At 50.7% G+C, this 19,065-nt stretch overlaps 1 protein-coding gene across 5 annotated transcripts in view; it reads left to right on the forward strand.

Moving 5' to 3' along the window:
* The window catches only part of RFTN1 (raftlin, lipid raft linker 1), a 228,494-nt gene that overhangs the window by 119,303 nt on the left and 90,126 nt on the right, over positions 1–19,065 (forward strand). For all 5 annotated transcript variants that reach the window (XM_070377114.1, XM_070377103.1, XM_070377110.1 and 2 more), the window contains one exon: positions 2,686–2,794. In XM_070377114.1, coding sequence (XP_070233215.1) covers positions 2,686–2,794 — 109 coding nt within the window. The remainder of the gene's footprint in view (positions 1–2,685; positions 2,795–19,065) is intronic.

Below are 19,065 nucleotides of genomic sequence, written 5' to 3' on the forward strand. Positions count from 1 at the left end.
ATCCAAATCCTCTTTAACTTTTCCACTTTTGAATTTTTTTTTTTTTAATTTTAGCTTTATTTTTAAAAATCATTTGTTTACCTCTTTGTGGCTGTGCTGGGTCTTCGTCGCTGCATGGGCTTTTCTCGGGTTGCGATTCTCTGTTGTGGAGGGTGGGGGCTCCTCTCCAGTGGCGGTGCAGGGGCCTCTTGTGCAGCATGGGTTCTAGGGCTCTCGACTTCAGTAGTTGCCACATGCGGGCTCAGGACTGGAGGCTCCCGGGCTCGGGGGCATGGACTCAGTACTTGTGACTCATCGGTTTAGTTGCTCTGAGGCAGGTGGGATCTTCCTGGACTAGGGATCGATCCTGTGTCTCCTGCATTGGCAAGCAGAATCGTTACCACTGAGCCACCAGGGAAGTCCTGAGTTTAATTGTTCATAGAGGCATAAATCACTTTGAATGATATGTAAGTCTCCTAGAAATACATCTTAAAATATTATGGCAAACAGGCATGCAGAAATTGTTTGCTTGTGGGATATGCATGTCTCGAGAGTTTAGCGTGGAGGTGCCTGTCCAGGCTACCCCGGCTCTCACGGGGCGGCCACAGCCGCTCTGTGGTGGGGGCCCTCCTGGGTGGGTGGGAGGGCCCTGCCCTGCCCTGCCCTTGGCCCTGGAGAGGCGCTGTGCACACGGCATGAGCCTTGGGGAGCCTGCCCTGGTCTCCCAGTCCTGCTCCCCCCGCGGAGAGGGCCTAGTCCGTGGACCCGTGGCTGCCGTTGCCTCCTGTGGTCTAATGTCCCGCTGGGCCCACCGGTCTGCTTCCGTTTTTGACCGCCATGTGGCTCCCGGGAGTCCATCGCCCCCAAGTGTCATCCTGGGGTCCCTCAAAGGAGCGGCGTGAGTGATGAGGTTTCCTGCTGGACCGCTTGCTGCTGGGTGTGTCCAGCGTTGGGTCACGTGCACCTGTATGTGGTGGGGACAGGGAAGCAGCCCACCGCCTGCGGGGCACGCGGGCACCTCTGTCTTGACCGCAGGGCTGAAGGTGTTTGCCGCAGGCAGCCCTTCACGGCCGCTCTTGTCCTCGGACGCCTGCTTCATCGCCTTGGAGTCTTTGTCTTTCTGAATGGAAGTGTGGTTGATTTACAACATCATGTTGGTTTCAGGTGTACAGCAAGGTGATTCAGCTATATATATAGTCTTTATTGCACATGTATGTACACAGAAAACTCATTTGTGGTACACAGCAGTACATGTTTGTGTCATACATGTACACAGCGCCTTTTTCTTTTCTGTGAGGTGGCCCCACGCATTACCCTGGAGTCCTGAGCTGAGGACTTCTCAGGCCCTTCCGCTGAGGATACGGGGGGCTCCCGGAGAAGGGCCCGCTCCACGAGGAGGCTGGCTGCAGCCCCCCACAGCTGCTGCACCCAGGGAGGCCAGCCCTCAGAGCCGTGGAGAGCTGACAGTGTTCTCAGTGAGAGGGCTTTGGGAGGAGAGACCTGGGGAAGAACACGAAGCAGGGACATTTCCCTAAAGAAAAGCAAAGTCACACGGACCTGCCAGCCCCATCGCCTGGAACCCTGCACAGAGCAAGCTCTGCCCCGCTGGCAGAGACTAGGCGGCCCACACTGCCACCCTGACAGCCCGTTACACACGTGTGTGCATATATGTGTGTGTGTGCATAGTACGGGCTTCCCTGGTGGCTGAGACATAGAGGATCCGCCTGCAATGTGGGAGACCCGGGTTCGATCCCTGGGTCAGGAAGATCCCCTGGAGAAGGGCCTGGCAACCCCCTCTAGTACTCTTGCCTGGAGAATCCCATGGACAGAGGAGCCTGGAAGGCTATATAGTCCATGGGGTCACAAAGAGTCAGACACGTGTATATGTGTATACGTATATACATATTCTTTTTCAGATTCTTTTCCTCTGTAGATTATTACAAGATACTGAGTCGAGTTCCCTGTGCTGTGCAGTAGGTCCTTGTTGGTTATCTATTATATGGACGTGTGTATGTTAATCCCAAACTCCTAATTTACTAATTTACACCCCTCCCCCCGCACCTTATATTCTTTCTTTAGTGCATTTTTAGCTTTGATAGATTTTGCCAGATTGCCCTCTGGAGGGGTTGAACTCTTTAAAAAATCTTTTCCAAATTATTTTTAAAATTTCTGAGTGACACACGAATATACTCTCTTCAAAAAAAAAAAAATGAAAAGATTATCGATGCAGCAGAGTCCCTTTGGGTCGCCGGGGCGTCCACACCCGGCTCCCACCCGGGCCGCCCGCGTCCCCCAGGGCTCACTGCTGTCTGTGGTTGTTGGCTCACCCTGCGTCTCAGTAGCTCTGTTTCTGTGCCCTGTGGGTGGAAGCCACCGACAGGAAATCAACACGACTGGAGTGCGTGTGAGTGTGTGTGCGCTTGTTTAACAGACAAGCCATATTGTGCTGAACCCATCATTCCATAACGAGGCGTTTTCCTTGATGATACGTCGTAGAGGTCTTTCCGTGGGGTAGATCCCTCTGCCTCTATATTATTTGAGTTGTTTGCCATCAATTATTGTTTCAAAACTGCCTTTTGGGTGATTTGTTTAAGGGAAAAAGTTAGGATCTCATTAAACGCCCCAGTGATTTAAAAAAAAAAAAATATATATATATATATAGTTATAGTGCAAAATCTTTATGTGTGTATGTATTTCTCTTTTCAGATCTCAGAATGCTGATCTTCATAATGAAGGCTACATCTTGGAGTTAGATTGCTGTTCTTCCCTAGACCACCTGACGGACCAAAAGGTCCTCCCAGAGTTCATTAAGAAGGTCAGTGCTGCAGTCGATGGACCATGGGATGGGTTGGCTGGGCGTTCGCCCGAGGGGACTGCGGGTGGGCCGCGCTCCACGGGCCTGCTCTAACCTGGGGCTTCGGGAGGCCTTGCGAGGGCCGCCCTTTCCCACTCAGGCTGCCCCTGACCCTGGAGCAAGGTGGTTTCCCCCCGTCCCAGGAAGCCAGACCCTGTCTTTTTAGGGCGGGAGTGGCGTTAATAGCTGGCAGGCCTGCTGGCCCCACAGCCAGGAAGCCCTTCAAATCCTCAAGGCGGTGTGAGCCCCCAGCTCCCAGCTCCCACTCGCCCTGTGGGTCTTCACTGCCACGAGCCTCCTTCCGTTCCTAGAGCAAGCAGGAGTGTGCCACCGTCCAGCGACCGCTGGCATACGATCATCCTGGGGAAAATTGCCTCATTGCAAGGGGTTCATTTCCTGCCCACAAATGTGTCTGGTTTTGAACTGCTGTTTGGGCTGTATGAGGTTTCCTGCTTAATTGCAGGGTGCACTCAGTTTCAGTATGATGACATTTATGGTGGGAGGAATGTCCTTGCCCAGACTGGGGTAAAGTTCACTGCTTAATCCTCACCTTCTCCTCCCTACCCAGTCTTCCAAGATAATTGGCAGTTCCCCATCCTGTTGAGGTGATTAGGATATGTTTGAGATACAACCAGTCAATTGTTGTTCAGTCGCTCAGTCATGTCTGATCTGCGACCCCATGGACTGCAGCACGCCAGGCCTCCCTGTCCTTCACTATCTCCTGGAGTTCACTCAAACTCATGTCCATTGAGTCGGTGATGCCATCCAACCATCTCATCCTCTGTCGTCCCCTTCTCCTCCTGCCTTCAGTCTTTCCCAGCATCAGGGTCTTTTCTAGTGAGTCAGTTCTTTGCATCATGTGGCCACAGTATTGGAGCTTCAGCTTTGGCATCAGTCCTTCCAATGAACACACAGGACTGATCTCCTTTAGGATGGACTGGTTTGATCTCCTTGTACTCCAAGAGACTCGAAAGAGTCTTCTCCAACACCACAGTTCAATCAAAAACATCAATTCTTCGGCGCTCAGCCTTCTTTATGGTCTCACATCCGTACATGATTACTGGAAAAACCATAGCTTTGACTAGACGGACCTTTGTCAGCAAAGTAATGTGTCTCCTTTGTAATATGCTGTCTAGGAGCAGCGCCTTTTAACTTCATGGCTGCAGTCACCATCTGCAGTGTTTTGGAGCCCTAGGAAAAAAAAGTCTGTCATTGTTTCCCTTGTTTCCCCATCCGTTTGCCAGTTGATTGGTGAATTAGCGAATCAGTCAACAAGTGAGTTTATTAGTAAATATCTTAGGTGGTCAGCATTGGGCCAGAAATGGTACAGTGTGCTGGGATGCAGAGAACAAAATTGTCATGGTTTCTGCCCGCACGTCCTCACAACGAGGAAATCTCTTCTGAACACGAGTGATGAGCCTGGGCAGGAGGGAAGCGGTGGAGACCCAGAGTGGCGTGGGGTCAGGGCGGTGCGTCAGGCCGTGAGTGGCAGGATGAGGTCTGATGGGGCTGCAGAGGGCCGGGGCGGGGGGTGGGAGCCGTCCCAGCAACGCGAGCAGCTCGTGTGAGGGACAGAGCAGGATGAAAGGAAGATTGGGGCCTCCTGCAAGAAAGGGGCGGTGAGAGGTGGGAGGACAGGCTAGAACTCAGCTGTGAAAGCAGCAGGAGTCGTGGAAAGTTCTGCAGAAGAGTGAAAGGATTGGGTGGTTCCTTTACACAGCCAGTAACTCTGGGTTTTTTACTGGGGGGAGAGGGGGTCACTCCCTGCCTCCCTCCCTTCAACCTTGTTGAGTGTTCAGGCTCTACAAGCACCCAGGGAATCATCACTCAGATGTGGTGGGAGCCAAGACCCGCAGCCCAGGAATCAGGTGACCTCTTTGGTCAGACATTTGGGTAATTTTACTTGGACAGTGGAAGATTCCTTCTGCTCTGCTTAGAATTCAGATCATTACTTAAGAAATTGTTCACACGTGTGTAAGCCTGAGAACACAGGTGCTTTCGACACTCTGGGAGATGTCTGTGTTAATAGAGCCATCTCCTTTGGATTTGCTGTGAATGACCTATCCTCATAAGCTTGGCGGGGACCTTCTAGAGGTGGGATTTCCCCATGATCTGAGTCCTGGGGAAGAACGGTTGTGGAAATGGTTTTGTAATGAGGATTCAGATGCTTAGAATATTTGAGGGCAAGTTGGTAGGATGGGGCATAGGTTCTGACCGTACCATCCAACAGGCTCTTTTAAAAACGCGTGATTTGGCACTTCTGTCTTAACCCAACCAGACCCTTGCAGGAAGGACCCTCTGCCTCGTAGCCATACAGGTCCTGAGCATCCTGGTGGGCGGACGCCCAGATGCTGTGTGTCTGCAGTTCCTGCAGGTGGGCATCTGTCCAACAGGATAGAACCTCAGAGTTACGATTGATATGCCCCAAAAGACGTCAGCTACTCGTGGATTAATTTTTACTTTTGTCCCACCATTCTTTCCCCGTGACTGACTATGTGTGGGGAAGAGTATCTCCTGGTTTGTTCAGTATTCGGTTAGATCAGTCATTGACTCCTGCTCATTTTGTGTTTGTATAAGAATTCTTTTATTAGCGTTTAAAATTTTTTTATTTTTTTAATGAAATATAGTTGATTTGCCATATCATGTTAGTTTCAGGTGTACAGCGCAGTGATTCAGTTATTCATATATAGACACATGTATACTGCTGCTGCTGCTAAGTCGCTTCAGTTGTGTCCGACTTTGTGTGACCCCACAGACGGCAGCCCACCAGGCTCCCCCGTCCCTGGGATTCTCCAGGCAAGAACACTGGAGTGGGTTGCCATTTCCTTCTCCAATGCATGAAAGTGAAAAAGTGAAAGTGAAGTCGCTCAGTTGAGTCCGACTCTTAGCGACCCCATGGACTGCAGCCCACCAGGCTCCTCCGTCCATGGGATTTTCCAGGCGAGAGTACTGGAGTGGGATACCATTGCCTTTTCCGAGACATATGTATATGTATGTATATATTCTTTTTCAGATTCTTTTCCCTTATAGATTGTTACAAAATATTCAATATAGTTCCCTGTGCTATACAGTAGGGCCTTATTGTTTATGTATTTTATATATAGTAACGTGTGTATGTTAATCCCAAAGTCCTAATTTATCCCTCCCCGTCTCCCCGCCTTTCCCCTTTGGTAGCCGAAGTTTGTTTTCTGTATCTGAGGCTCTGTTTCTGTGTTGGAGATGAGTTCATCTGTATCTTTTTGTAGATTCCACGTACAGTGACATTGTATGGTGTTTGTCTTTCTGTCTGTCTGTCCGGCTGACTTCACTTAGTGTGACAATCTCCATAGCCTTCTGTTTTTAACATTTTGCAAACGATACACTTCTGAAGCCCACTGCGCCATCATGCCCCTGCCTCACCTGTGCCCACGGTTTTTCAAATAAACACGCCCGGGTTCGGGCAGGCTGGACAATCCTGCATGCGGGAAGCGTGCGGTTTCTGGCCTGTAACCAGTCTCCGGCTTGTCCCGGGGTCTCTCACCCTGTATCTCGATGGAGATGCAGTTCGGGGTCACGGTCAGCAGAGTGGGGGAAGCCCCCAGCCCACCCTGGATTGCCCAGGTGTGGAGGTGGCCTCGCCGTGTGATCCTGCCCCGTCTGTGGCTGGGGGCTCCCCCGGGAGGATCTGGCCCGTCTTGCTGTCAGTAGCAGCTGCGGCTCTGGTTTTCAGGCCTGTGATCATGACCACCAGGAGGAGCAGGACAAAACCATGGGACCGGGCCCTCCCTCTGCTCCTGTTTCATGTTGTTGGATGTGATTTCTGGGGAAAACACCACCTCTGGTGCAGCAAGGAGAGGAGCGTGGGGGCTCTCTGCGGGGCCAACAGCTGTTCATCCGATGGCAGGATTTCACGTGGGCGTAAAATTTGTCTGTCATCACACAGGAGGGCGACCACAGGAGTTCCCCGGGAAGAAAGATAGTAAAATAAATTTGTGTATTTTCCGTAAATATTTGATGAATGGCTTAGTCCCTACACACACACACGCATGGTGAAGCACTTGCTAATTGCCATTCACTCAGGCCAAGATGAAGCTGTGTCTCTGGCGGCTACTGCCTACAGCCGTTCCTTTTTATCTGGGTCATTATTCTGTGTGAAATAATGGCTCCTGTTCTTATGACAAGTAGATCCATCTTGCTATGAGACGGTAATTAACTCATTTTGTCACTGTGCCATCATCCAGGAGAAGCTCATCTCCTCTGCACAGTAGAATTAAACTCAAAGCTACTCGAATTTTGTCCTTAAGAACAATGCCTCAGTATTGTTTTTTTTTTTTTCCTGCCAAATGTTGTAAATGAGCAGCATTTTTGGATAGAGGACATAGATAGAGGGAGGTGAAGACATCTCATCATTTTCCACAATTAGGGAAAATAAAGCCATTTGTACCTGTGTCATGTAAAATGAGCTGAAGGTGCCAGGATTCACAGCCCCGCCTCATCACAATTTTGCACAGGGGGTGAAGCGAGTGGGTGTAAAGACGATGCTTTTCCTTTCCGTGTGGCCCAGTGGTGTTCTGGGCACTCTGATCGAATTAAATCTGGGCTCTTGCATTGTGTTTTTCCCCTCGTATCCCACTGTGCCCCATGCAGCCGGCCCTGGATGTGAATTATTTATTATGGACTGCAGAACATTTAAGATGCAGATTTATGGGCAGACTTGGAGAAAATATGTTTTCCAAACCCTAGAACCGAATGCTCGAGAGACGGAGCTGCAGAGCTGGGAGAGCGTCAGCGCTGCGTCCTTGCTGTGAAACAAGGATTCAGCTGGCCACGTCCTCCCAGGGCCTGTTCTGTGTGGCGGGCGGGTCTGTGGGACACTTCGGGGATGCCCTGTCCTTGAGTTCCCCGAAGACTGTAGAGCAGGTGGGGTGATGGAGAATGAGGCACCTACGCGTTCATCTTCAGAGGGCTTTACATTCTTTGGAGTTTCCTGGGAACGTGCCTGGGTGTTTGGAAAGCACTTGAAACGTTGCAGAATCGTGCACAGTTTCTAGCTTGGGTTGCACGGTATTTGTGTCCCAGGGGCCACACTGGCAGGGATGCCCCCTTTCTAGATGGAGCTCAAGAGGGCGGGGGCTTCGTCTCAGGCTGGGACTGCAGAGTGATGAGCCCAGCTGCCCTTCTGTGGTGGGAGGGGGTGCGGGGCTCCAGCCGGTGGCCTGGGGGCTGGGGAATGATGGCTTTGAGCAGTGAATGAGGGATGCTCGCAGAGGGGAGCAGCCAGGTGGACAGTGCTGTTGCTGGTGTAGACCAAAGTGTGGCAGGAAGGCTCGAGGCTGAAAATGGGCCACGACCGGCCTGGCTGGAGTGTAGGATGGACAGGGGGTAGAAGAAGCCTGTTCTGTGTGCGGTTCTTCTGGTTATGGGGAAGGGACCCTGCTCACTGCTCAGTGGGGAGTGGGGCGGGGAGGGGGGTCCTTACTCTGAAGGTGCAGGAAGTGGCCTGGAGCCTCGGGCGGGGGAGCAGGGACTCCCCTGGGGCAGGAATAAGGGGGGAAGAGATGAGACGGTCTCTGTGTTCCGTGCTGCTGGCGTCTGCCTATGCGTCTGTAGGTTGATTGAGTTATACCTGAGACTTGACTCCGCAGAGGGAAGCCCCCAGATGCAGACCCTCTGCTGGGGGGCTGTGACAAGCACTATGCTCTCAGCCCCCGTCTCACCCATCTGAAGGCCTGTCCACATTTTATGGGTGAATAAGGCTCGTTTGCTCGGAGTTTCCCCGAAAAGGAGGAGTGGGTTGGGACTCAATCTGTCTGGTCTGGGGGCCACCCCGAGCCCTGCTGCCGCCTCTGGGGAGCCCTCGGGGCCCAAGAGGATGCTGTCTGAGCCCCAAGGGTGGGTGGACTTGGAAGCAGCTGGGTGTCTTGTGTCTGGTACATGGGGAAAGACTTTGGAGCAACTTGAGGGTGTCTCCTCGGGGGAGGCTGGGGCTCTGAGCTTGGCTGCCTGGGGGAGAAAGTCTCACCCCTGCCCTGGTCCCCCTGGACGTCAGGGCCTCACCCCCAGGCCTCAGGTTCCACCTTTCTTTCCCAGATTCCGTTTACAGTGAAGCTGCAGGATCTAGTGATTGATGCTTAGAACAGGGTGTTGGCTCTCACTGGACCACAGAGCCTTTAGAACATCGACACGGGAGGAAGGGAGGCAGGCCCCTGCCAGGTACTGGGGGGTGCAACATGAGGTCGGAAACCAGGGAGTGGGGGCACCTCAGGTTAGATACCAGAGAGTCGGGGCACCTCAGGTCAGATACCAGGGAGTGGGGGGCACCTTGGGGTCAGACACCAGGGAGCGGGGGGCACCTCGGGGTCGGAAACTGGCGGCCTGGATTAAACTGCAGGTGTTGTCTTTCGGCTATCGTACTGCTTCTGTCTTGTTCTAGAGAAGTCACAGACGCTTCAGATCTCTGCAGTTTGTCTATGAAACTCCGCCTGTGGTGTCTAAGTGACTCACCGTTTCTTGTGATTGGTTGTTGAGTATTCCAGGCTTCATTTCTCCAAGTGCTGCGTGGGGTCTTGTTTTCAAGATGCTGACCCAGAGTGAAAGGGAAATTATATTGAAAAGCTTCTGTTTCATCACTGTTCCCCCGCCTGCTCTGAAACCTAGGGAATCACGACGTTTTTCGCAGGCTGCCTTGGCAGGACGACGTGGGTGTGTGGTTCTAGCCTTGAGGGTGCCCTTGGCGTGGAGGGAGGCTGGCCAGGGTGGAGAAGCGGCCGGGGCTGGGGTGTCCTGTTCACCGTTATGTCTCCATAACTCAGTGCATATTTGTCAAGCGATTGAACAAACGGGAAGCGGGAAGCAGAGCTGTGTCACTGAGACTCTGTGTCGTAGAAGGGGTGGAGGCCGACGTGATGCTCGGTGACTGGTGAGGTGTCGGGGGGGTCTTCCGTGAGGATGAGGACCATGCGGCCCCGAGGAGCCGTTTGGGACAAGAGGCAATGAGGTTGGCGATGGGCGTGCGGTCGCCGAGGGGCCCGGGAGCCAGGGACCCTTGTGGGAATGTTCCAGAAGGCAGCTGGAGCTAGGGAAAAGGCGGCAAACAGGGATGTGGTCGACAGAGGGCAGGTGAGTTGACAGGGAAGTGGTCTGGGGGGTCGTCCTGGGGGGCACGTGCCCACCTCCCATGGGCAGGCACCACACCACCCCAGTGCACGGCTGCCTCGTGGAAGAGACAGCCAGGATCTCCGGAGGTTTCCTGCGGCGTGGCTGGATGGTGGGTTGGCTTCGTTTTAGAGACGTGGGTGAGGCTTTTGGTTTTCTGATCGGGGAGTCTCTTGGTTTCTCCATGTGAGGAGGTAGGTCCTCAGAGAACTACAGGATCCTAGCCCAGGATCGCTCAGATCCTCTGTGGTGGAGGGCTGGGTTTTCTTTGTGTTCGGTTTTTTCCAGTCTGTTGAGGAGCAGCGCCCCTGTGAGACGAGGTGACGCGCAGCGGCGGTGGCGACGAGCTGGAGAAGGTCTTGACGCTCCCTCTTGTTTCCTGTCCGCGGCTCATCCCAGGCTGGTAGCAGACACTTGTGCTGTGCGAGTTCACTCGTCTCTGCCGAGGAAAGAAGGGAGAGCTCCAGGGAGGAGCCAGAGAAGGAGGGAGACGAACTTCTAACAGAAGCAGGGCAGAAAGGGAAGAGATCGGGGGCACCGCGGCAGCAGGACGGGTCCCGTTGGAACTCATTCTGGGGCTGGCCCACGGGCTTCGGCCACCGGATGCCACTCCTAAATCGTACAGGAGCAGTTTTAAGTGTGCAGCATGCAGAGGCCCCTCTGCCGTGGGTTTACGAGTAAGTTTAGAGGACCTCCCTGGCGGTCCAGTGGTTAAGACTCTTCACTTCCAACGCAGGGGGTGCAGGTTCGATCCCTAGTCAGGGAGCAAGGATCCCACTTCCTGAGGGGTATGGCCAAAAAATAAATACATAAAAATAAAATAACACTCCCCCCCCCCACCACCACCAAAAAGGGGGCTTCCCTGGTGGCTCAGATGGTAAAGAATCTACCTGCAATGTGGGAGACCTAGGTTCAATCCCTGAGTCGGGGAGATCCACTGGAGGAGGGCATGGCAGCCCACTCCAGTATTCTTGCCTGGAGGATCCCATGGACAGAGGGGCCTGGAAGGCTACAGTCCATGGGGTTGCAAAGAGTGGGACACAACTGAGCGACTGAGCGCACCATCAAAAAGAGTAAGTTTAGAAACAGAAAGAGTGGTTAAGATAGAATCCAGGTCTAAGACATTCTTGTTAGGTTGTTTTTAATAGGCGGTTTGAGCATCTGTAAAAGCTGGAAGGTACTGGTAGAGAAAAGTTGGTGAAGTCAGAGGCGATAAAGAGAAGGCAGGTCGGAGGAGGGCTGAGCTGCGCACAGGGCGCTGGACACCCTACCGCTTGAGGCTGGGGGGTTGGCGGGAGGGCGTCCCAGGCTGGCAGGCTCATGGTGGAGGGAGTATTGCAGGAGCCTGGAGGCCTGTTTGCTTGTGAAGTTCCTCTCCTGCTGTATTCACTGGCCCTCGAGCTCACTATTCTGAACAGCGGGAGGTCAAGTAAGAAGGGCCTGCTTGTCTAGATCCCTCCCCTGGCATGAGACCAACTCCTGCGCTTCATGTTTGCCCTGTTCTGAGACCTGGGGTTCCTTCCTGTTTCTGTGACCAGACCTTTGATGTGGTGTCCGGGGAGGCTTTGTGAGCCAGTCCTGGTCACAGGAGGCTTACAGCGTGGTGGGGAGCGGATCGTCACAAAGGTTGGGGTCGCATCGCAGAGGGTTGTGCCAGGAGTAGAGCCCGGCGTGGGTGGGTGGGAGGAGGGGCTGTGCGCCAAGCAGCGAGTTTGCCCTGAGCTCCGAGGGGTGAAGGGGTGAGCACAGCAGACACCCAGACACCGTGAGCACTGGAAGGGCTTGGGGTGCGGCCATGGGGTGAAGGGGGCGTGACTGCTTAGTGGAGCACAAAGGAGGCTGGACTGTGGAGCTCAGAGGTGCGGCTGGGGACTTAGGACTCAGGTTAGCGGGACCCTCGGGCCAGGCTCGGGATTGGGGGTGTTCTCCCAAACACAGGGGAGAGCTACTGGGGGGCTTCAAGGAGGAGCTGAAGCACAATACCAAACTTATGTTTAATTTGCCTTCTGGACACTTGTGGCTCAGCTGGAAAAGAATCTGCCTGCAATGCGGGAGACCTGGGTTTGATCCCTGGGTTGGGAAGATCCCCTGGAGAAGGGAAAGGCAGTAATCTGGCCTGGAGAATTCCATGGATTGTATAGTCCACGGGGTGGCAAAGAGTTGGACACGACTGAGCGACCTTCACTTTAACTTTACCTTTAGAAAAGATCAGAATGGTTGCGAGGTGGAGACTGGATTGGGGGCCGGGTGGGCTTGGTGAGGACCCTGCTGGAATGTCTCTGTGTAGGTGGTTAGGTTGTAGCTTAGCTTACAGTCTCAACAGCGTCACGACAGAGATGTGGATGGATTGAAGGAGTGCGGAGCCAGGGGGATCACCTGGGCTGCTTACGGGTTGGATGACGGCGTGGTCAGGAGTGGACAGGCTGGTTTGGCTTGTGTTGCTGAATAAATGGGGGCCTCTGCTGAGATTAGAAAGTCTGGGCAACAGGCCGTTTCTGTGGTCCTGGAGCTCAAGGCAGGGGTCTGGGCTGGAGACACCGTCTGGCAAATGGCGAGTGATGCTGTGGTCATGATGAGGTCACTTAGGAGGAAGCGGGTGAAGGAGGAGGACTTCCATCTGAGCCCCGAAGAATTCCAGCATCCGCTGCTGTGCAGAGAAAGGAGGCGGGAAGTGAGTGCTGGAGAGGTCCTGGGGAAGCTGGGGAGTGCGGGTGATGAGGCCAGGGTGATTCAGCAGGCTGCCTATTTGGTGCCTCTGAGACCGAAAGGCAGAAAGAGCCATCTGTTTCTCACGGAAGCTGATTTTGGTGGCCTTTGCTCTCCTGATACCTACTTCACAAGGCCTGATCCAAATGTCTTTGAGTTGTCATTAAACACCACAGGCCCTTTCCTCTGAAGAACTCCTGTGAGTTCCTGTGTTATCCCCAGGATGGTTCTGAGATTTTTTATTTGTTTCACTTTTAAATTTAAGGGGCTCTTTCTTTCCACAGGCTTGCTGAGTTCACATCATTGTTCTCCTTCATGTAATGTTTACAACAACTGAATTTTAATATCTGATTGAGGGTTAGACCTTGACCACATAAAAAAGGCATTGAAATTTTATGTAATTTTTTATCCTTTAGAGCACATTTCACATGAAAGAAAATGATAGCAGACCTTATCACTCAATCAGAAGAAAAAATCAGCTTGGGATTTGTAAAAATGGCGTTTAGATGTGCAGAGAACAGGGTGGCCTGCGGCTGCCTCTGTGCTCAGCCTTCAGGCCTGCGCGCCTTTGTGGTCTCTGCAGGGAATGCCAAATCCAAGGAGTCAGACTCTTCTAGAGGCCAGTGGAGCACACAGAGGCTGGAGGGGAAATGGGAAGTCAGCCGGAACGAGGTGACCAGATCTGTGCCTGAGAACGCTTTGTTCCAGAGAGAAGTGAGGCCTGGACATAAGGCTGGCCTCCCAGGGGGCCCTCCACCCTCCCGTGTCGCTTTGGGCCCCTTGCGATGGCTGCTTCTCCTCCGTCCCAACTTGTCAGTGGGAATGTGGAGGTGCCAGGGCTCCTGTGACTTTACCTGAGGCCAGGCGTTAGGTGGGCGGGAAGCCAGCCCAGGAGCTCCTGCAGGTGAGGCCTGGCTCCCATAACTGCCGAAATAGGTCCCAGAGAGAGTCTGCGATAGACAGGTTAGGATGACCACCAGGTCTGGGCTTCCACTGCCTCTGAACCATACTTACAACAGACAGCCATGTTCCTCTGGGCTGGGAGTGGGGGTGGGGGGGATCAAAAACCCTGAAGATCTGAGCGACTTCCTGCTGAGCCATCACTTCTTGACCCATGCTCCTCCTGCAGCATCCATTGGAAAAAGAGGTTCTTCAGTCCAGAATGTTTGGGAAACAGGCCTGGTGTAAGCCCTCCTGAGGGTTCTGAAGCTCCTCAGGAAGAGTCAAGTCTCTGACAAGGTCTGCAGTACTTAGCTTAACTGGGTATTTCTCAAAGGTCATTTAAGAACTTTACCCTTGCTTCTCTTTCTCCAAATACCGCTTTATATCTTGGTGCATGCTGGCGAAAGTGTTCCAAGTCAACAAGGAGCTCATGGAACACTCATGGACGGTCACAGGTGGTCAGCAGGCGGCAGGGGTGGTCTCCTCTCTTTTTACAGTGGCTCCTAATACTAACTGTCTCCTCTGCACAGAACTGTCCTAAGCCCCCAAGAGTGGGGTACCTGATTGTATTTTCTTGCTTCCACTAAAACAAGTCTTTCCACCTAGACTCTTGATGTTCAGTTCATTTCAGTTCAGTCGCTCAGTTGTGTCCGACTCTTTGCAACTCCATGGACTGCAGCACACCAGGCCTCCTTGTCCATCACCAACTCCCGGAGTTTATCCAAACTCATGTCCATTGAGTCGGTGATGCCATCCAACCATCTCATCCTCTGTCGTCCCCTTCTCCTCCCACCTTCAACCTTTCCCAGCATCAGGGTCTTCTCCAGTGAGTCAGTTCTTCACATCAGGTGGCCAAAGTATTGGAGTTTCAGCTTCAACATCAGTCCTTCCAATGAACACTCAGTACTGATTTCCTTTAGAATGGACTGGTTGGATCTCCTTGCAGTCCAAGGGACTCTAAAGAGTCTTCTCCAACACCACAGTTCAAAAGCATCAGTTCTTCATCGCTCAGCTTTCTTCATAGTCCAACTCTCACACCCATACATGACCACTGGAAAAACCATAGCCTTGACTAGACGAACCTTTGTTGGCAAAGTAATGTCTCTGCTTTTCAATATGCTGTCTAGGTTGGTCATAACTTTCCTTCCAAGGAGCAAGCGTCTTGGTGGAACTTTTTCCTAGTCTCCATCCACACCTCCAGCAGAGAGGAGATTTGAAGCTGGGCAATTAAACACTCCCCTTCTCTCGTCCCCTCCCCAGACAGACACGTGCTTGGTGCTTTGGTCACCCTTCCGTTTCTTTAATAACAGACATAGCAACCTTCTAACACCTGATCAGCACAGACTGGGTCCTTGGGTCTGTTGACAGCTGTGGACTTGTGGACGGCGTTTGCTCTGCTGTCTGGGTTGGTCCCAGCTTATCTGACTTTGGTCTTTGGACTTTTTCTCCCCCTTTCTGCTTTCTCCCACCCTCACCCCACCCCTCCAGACTTCTATCATAGTTGTTCATCAGATCTTCAAATATACTGGTTTTTCCAGCTTTTGATTTTCATTCTTTTATCTCTCCCCTATAGCCCCTAATCAAAAGTGGCATTTTCAAATTATTATATACAGGATGGATAAGCAACAAGGTCCTACTGAACAGCACAGGAACTATACTCAATATCCTGTGATAAACCGTGGTGGAACAGAGTATGAACAGAATGTATATTAAACTGAATCACTTTTCTGTACAGCAGAAATTAACACAACATTGTAAATCAACTCTACTTCAATAACATTTTTTTAAGAAATGGCATTTTATTCCTTAGCTGTGCTGGCCAATAGAAATATAATTTGAGCCCCCTGTATCATTTGGGCTTCCCTGGTGGCTCAGATGGTAAAGAATCTGCCTGCAATGTGGGAAATGCAGGTTTGATCCCTGGGTCAGGAAGATCCCCCTGGAGAAGGGAATGCTGCTACTGCTGCTAAGTCACTTCAGCCATGTCCGACTCTGTGTGACCCCATGGACTGCAGCCTACCAGGCTTCTCCATCCATGGGATTTTCCAGGCAAGAGTACTGGAGTGGGTTGCCATTGCCTTCTCTGGGAGAAGGGAATAGCTACCCACTTAAGGAAATGGCAACCCGTTCTGGTACTCTTGGGACAGAGAAGCCTGGTAGGCTGTAAGTCCTTGCGGTCGCAAAGAGTTGGACACGACTGAGCGACTTCATTTTCACTTTCCAGTATTCGTACCTGGAGAATCCCACGGACAGAGGAGCTTGGTGGGCTACAGTCCACGGTGTCGCAAAGAGTTGGACACAACTGAGCAACTGGCACTTTCACTTTCGAATTTTCTAGTAGCCCTGTTAAAAAAAAGGAAAAACAAAGGTGAAATTAATTTTAGTAGTATATTTAGTTTAATCCAGTGTATCCGTTATGCTATGTTTTCAGCATCCAATGAGATGCTTTATGTTCTTAAAAACCACAGTGTGGTGTGTATTTTACGCTTGGGTCATCTCTCAGTTTGGATGCTAAATCTTCAGTGAAGTGAAATGGCCTACAAAATAGAGTTGTGTTTAACAGAAAAGTAGTTTCTATAGCTTAAGTTTTTAAATTTAAATTCATTAAAATTCAATAAAACCAAGAGTTCGGCTCCGTAGTCACAGCAGCCCCGTGACCCGTGCTCAGAGGCCGTGTGTGGCTGCTGGGAACTGTCTGGGACAGTGTGGTTTGTAGGGCTCATTTGTTTAAACAGTTTTCAGTTCTCCGTGTTTTCTAAGTTGACACATAATATTTACAGTCATGAGTCTCATCAGCCCCAAGGAGAAGGAGTGTTTATTAGATAACTGAAGAAGATTTTGCCCATGGAAAGATCCAAAAAAATAAGTTGGGTCATTACTATATAACGTTTGAGGAATATATTTGAAATAATTAAATTTCCTTTTAGAATGTTAATTATTAATTTAGTTTTCATGCATATTTTACATTATCTAAAAATACATAAATTTGGAAGTAGTACTCCCCCACCCCCGTGTTTTATGAAAGTGTTAGTCGCTCAGTTGTGTCTGAACTGGTCCATAGCTGGGATGGTAAAGAATCTACCTGCAATGCAGGAGACTTGGATATGATCCGTGGGTCAGGAAGACCCCCTGGAGAACCAAAGGGCAACCCACTCCAGCATTCTTGCCTGGAACATCCCATGCACAGAGGAGCCAGTCCGTGGGGTTGCAAAGAGTCGGACACGACTGAGCGACTGACACTTCCACTTTCCCCGTGTTTGCATTTCGTGAAACAATTTTATTCCTACACTTTTCATGCATCTTTGCTCTCAGTGTCGCTGTCATCGCCAGAGGGACTTCTGGGAGCTTCTCACACAAGTTTCAAGCTCATCATTTTCACTTTCATCCAAATCATGTGGAATTCGGCGCTTTTCAAATTCAAGAACAATGTATCACGGCTCTAAGTCCTAAGAGCCCATCCATTTAATGTTAGGACGGTCTCTTTTTCTTATCTAGCTCATAAATAAATGAGAAATCTCTGGAATGCAGCTGTTTAATCTGTGTTTCTCTTTTTTAAGTTTCTTTATTAAAAATAACAAATATAAAAAATAACAAATACAGAGGATGCATAAATCGTAAGTGGACAACTCAGGGAGTGTGCAGAAGGTGTACGAACCCGGGTATCCAGCACGCAGGTCGAGAGGTAGAACAGCTCAGGGACCTCCTGTGGCAACTCCCGTCGATCCCCTCCCTCTCCTCCCCAGAGGCAGCTCTGTCTGGTTTTCAGCACCGAAGCTTAGTTTGCTTGGTTTGGGACTTGATGTAAGAGTGGCCTTTATAAATCACATCTTTTGCTCGACACTGTCGGATTCGTCCACGTCCCAATATTTCATTTGCACTTGTGTATAGAATTCTTTGCATTGCTTTGAAAAGTGGTCTTTATGAAGCATGCTTACCACAGCTCCTCACATTTTTTTTTTTTAATGCTATAGGAATTACTTAAAGTTCTTGTTGAATGTATTCCCCTCCTTTTAACGTCAAGTCCATCAGATGACTTCAATAAATGCCCCCAACCAGCCGGAACCACTGTGCTTTTTCCCCAGTCAATATTTGTTGTTCAAAATACAGTGACGGAGTCCTTGTGTTGTGAGAGTTTGTAAAAGTCTGTGAACGCATGAAGTAGTTCCCTCTTTTCTGAGAAGTGACTCTCAGGGAGTAAAACTCAGGGCTCCCCAGGTTGCTTCCAGGAGATGCAGCGTGTGACTCTGTGTGGCCTGTGTATTTCCTCTTTCAGCCCGCTGTGAACTGGGCCATCAAGTTGTGGTTATTGAATCTGGTCTAACTGTTGGCAAGGGACGTCACTTTTATGGACCCCTTTTGCCTCACTATATATCTGCTTGGCTGACTCCTTGCTTTCCTTCACATCTTTGCTCAAGTTCACCTTCTCAGCACCCTGACCATCACTTTATTTATTGTTAATTGAAGTATAGTTGATTTACAGTGTTTTCTTAGTTTCATGTGTACTGCAAAGTGATTTAGTTACACACACACACACACACACACACACACGCACACACATGTTCTTTTCAGATTCTTTTCCCTATAGGTTATTACAAGATATTGAGTAGAGTTTCATGTGCTCTACGGTAGATCCTTCAGGTCCGTTCAGTTCAGTCGCACAGTTGTGTCCAGCTCTCTGCAACCCCATGGACTGCAGCACGCCAGGCCTCCCTGTCCATCACCAGCTCCAGGAGTTTACTCAAACTCATGTCCATTGAGTCCGTGATGCCATCCAACCATCTTATCCTCTGTCGTCCCCTTCTCCTCCTACCTTCAGTCTTTCCCAGCATCAGGATCTTTTCAAATGAGTCAGCTCTTCGCATCAGGTGGCCAAAATGTTTGAGTTTCAGCTTCAGCATCACTCCTTCCAATGAATATTCAGGATTGATTCCCTTCAGAATGGACTGGTTGGATCTCCTTGCAGTCTAAGGGACTCTCAAGAGTCTTCTCCAGCACCACAGTTCAAAAGCACCAATTCTTCAGTGCTCAGCTTTCTTTATAGTCCAACTCACACATCCATACATGACTACTGAAAAAAACATAGCTTTGACTAGAGGGACCTTTGTTGGCAAAGTAATGTCTCTGCTTTTTAATATGCTGTCCAGGTTGGTCATAGCTCTTTTTCCAAGGAACAAGCGTCTTTTAATTTCATGGCTGCGGTCACCATCTGCAGTGATTCTGGAGCCCCAGAAAATAAAGTCTCTCACTGTTTCCATTGTTTCCCCATCTATTTGCCATGAAGTGATGGGACCAGATGCCATGATCTTAGTTTTTTGAATGGTAAGTTTTAAGCCAACTTTTTCACTCTCTCTTTCACTTTCATCAAGAGGCTCTTTAGTTCCTCTTTGCTTTCTGCCATAAGGGAGGTGTCATCTGCATATCTGAGGTTATTGATATTTCTTCTGGCAATC

This window comes from Bos mutus, chromosome 1, assembly GCF_027580195.1.
Source record: "Bos mutus isolate GX-2022 chromosome 1, NWIPB_WYAK_1.1, whole genome shotgun sequence".
NCBI lineage: Eukaryota > Metazoa > Chordata > Mammalia > Artiodactyla > Bovidae > Bos > Bos mutus.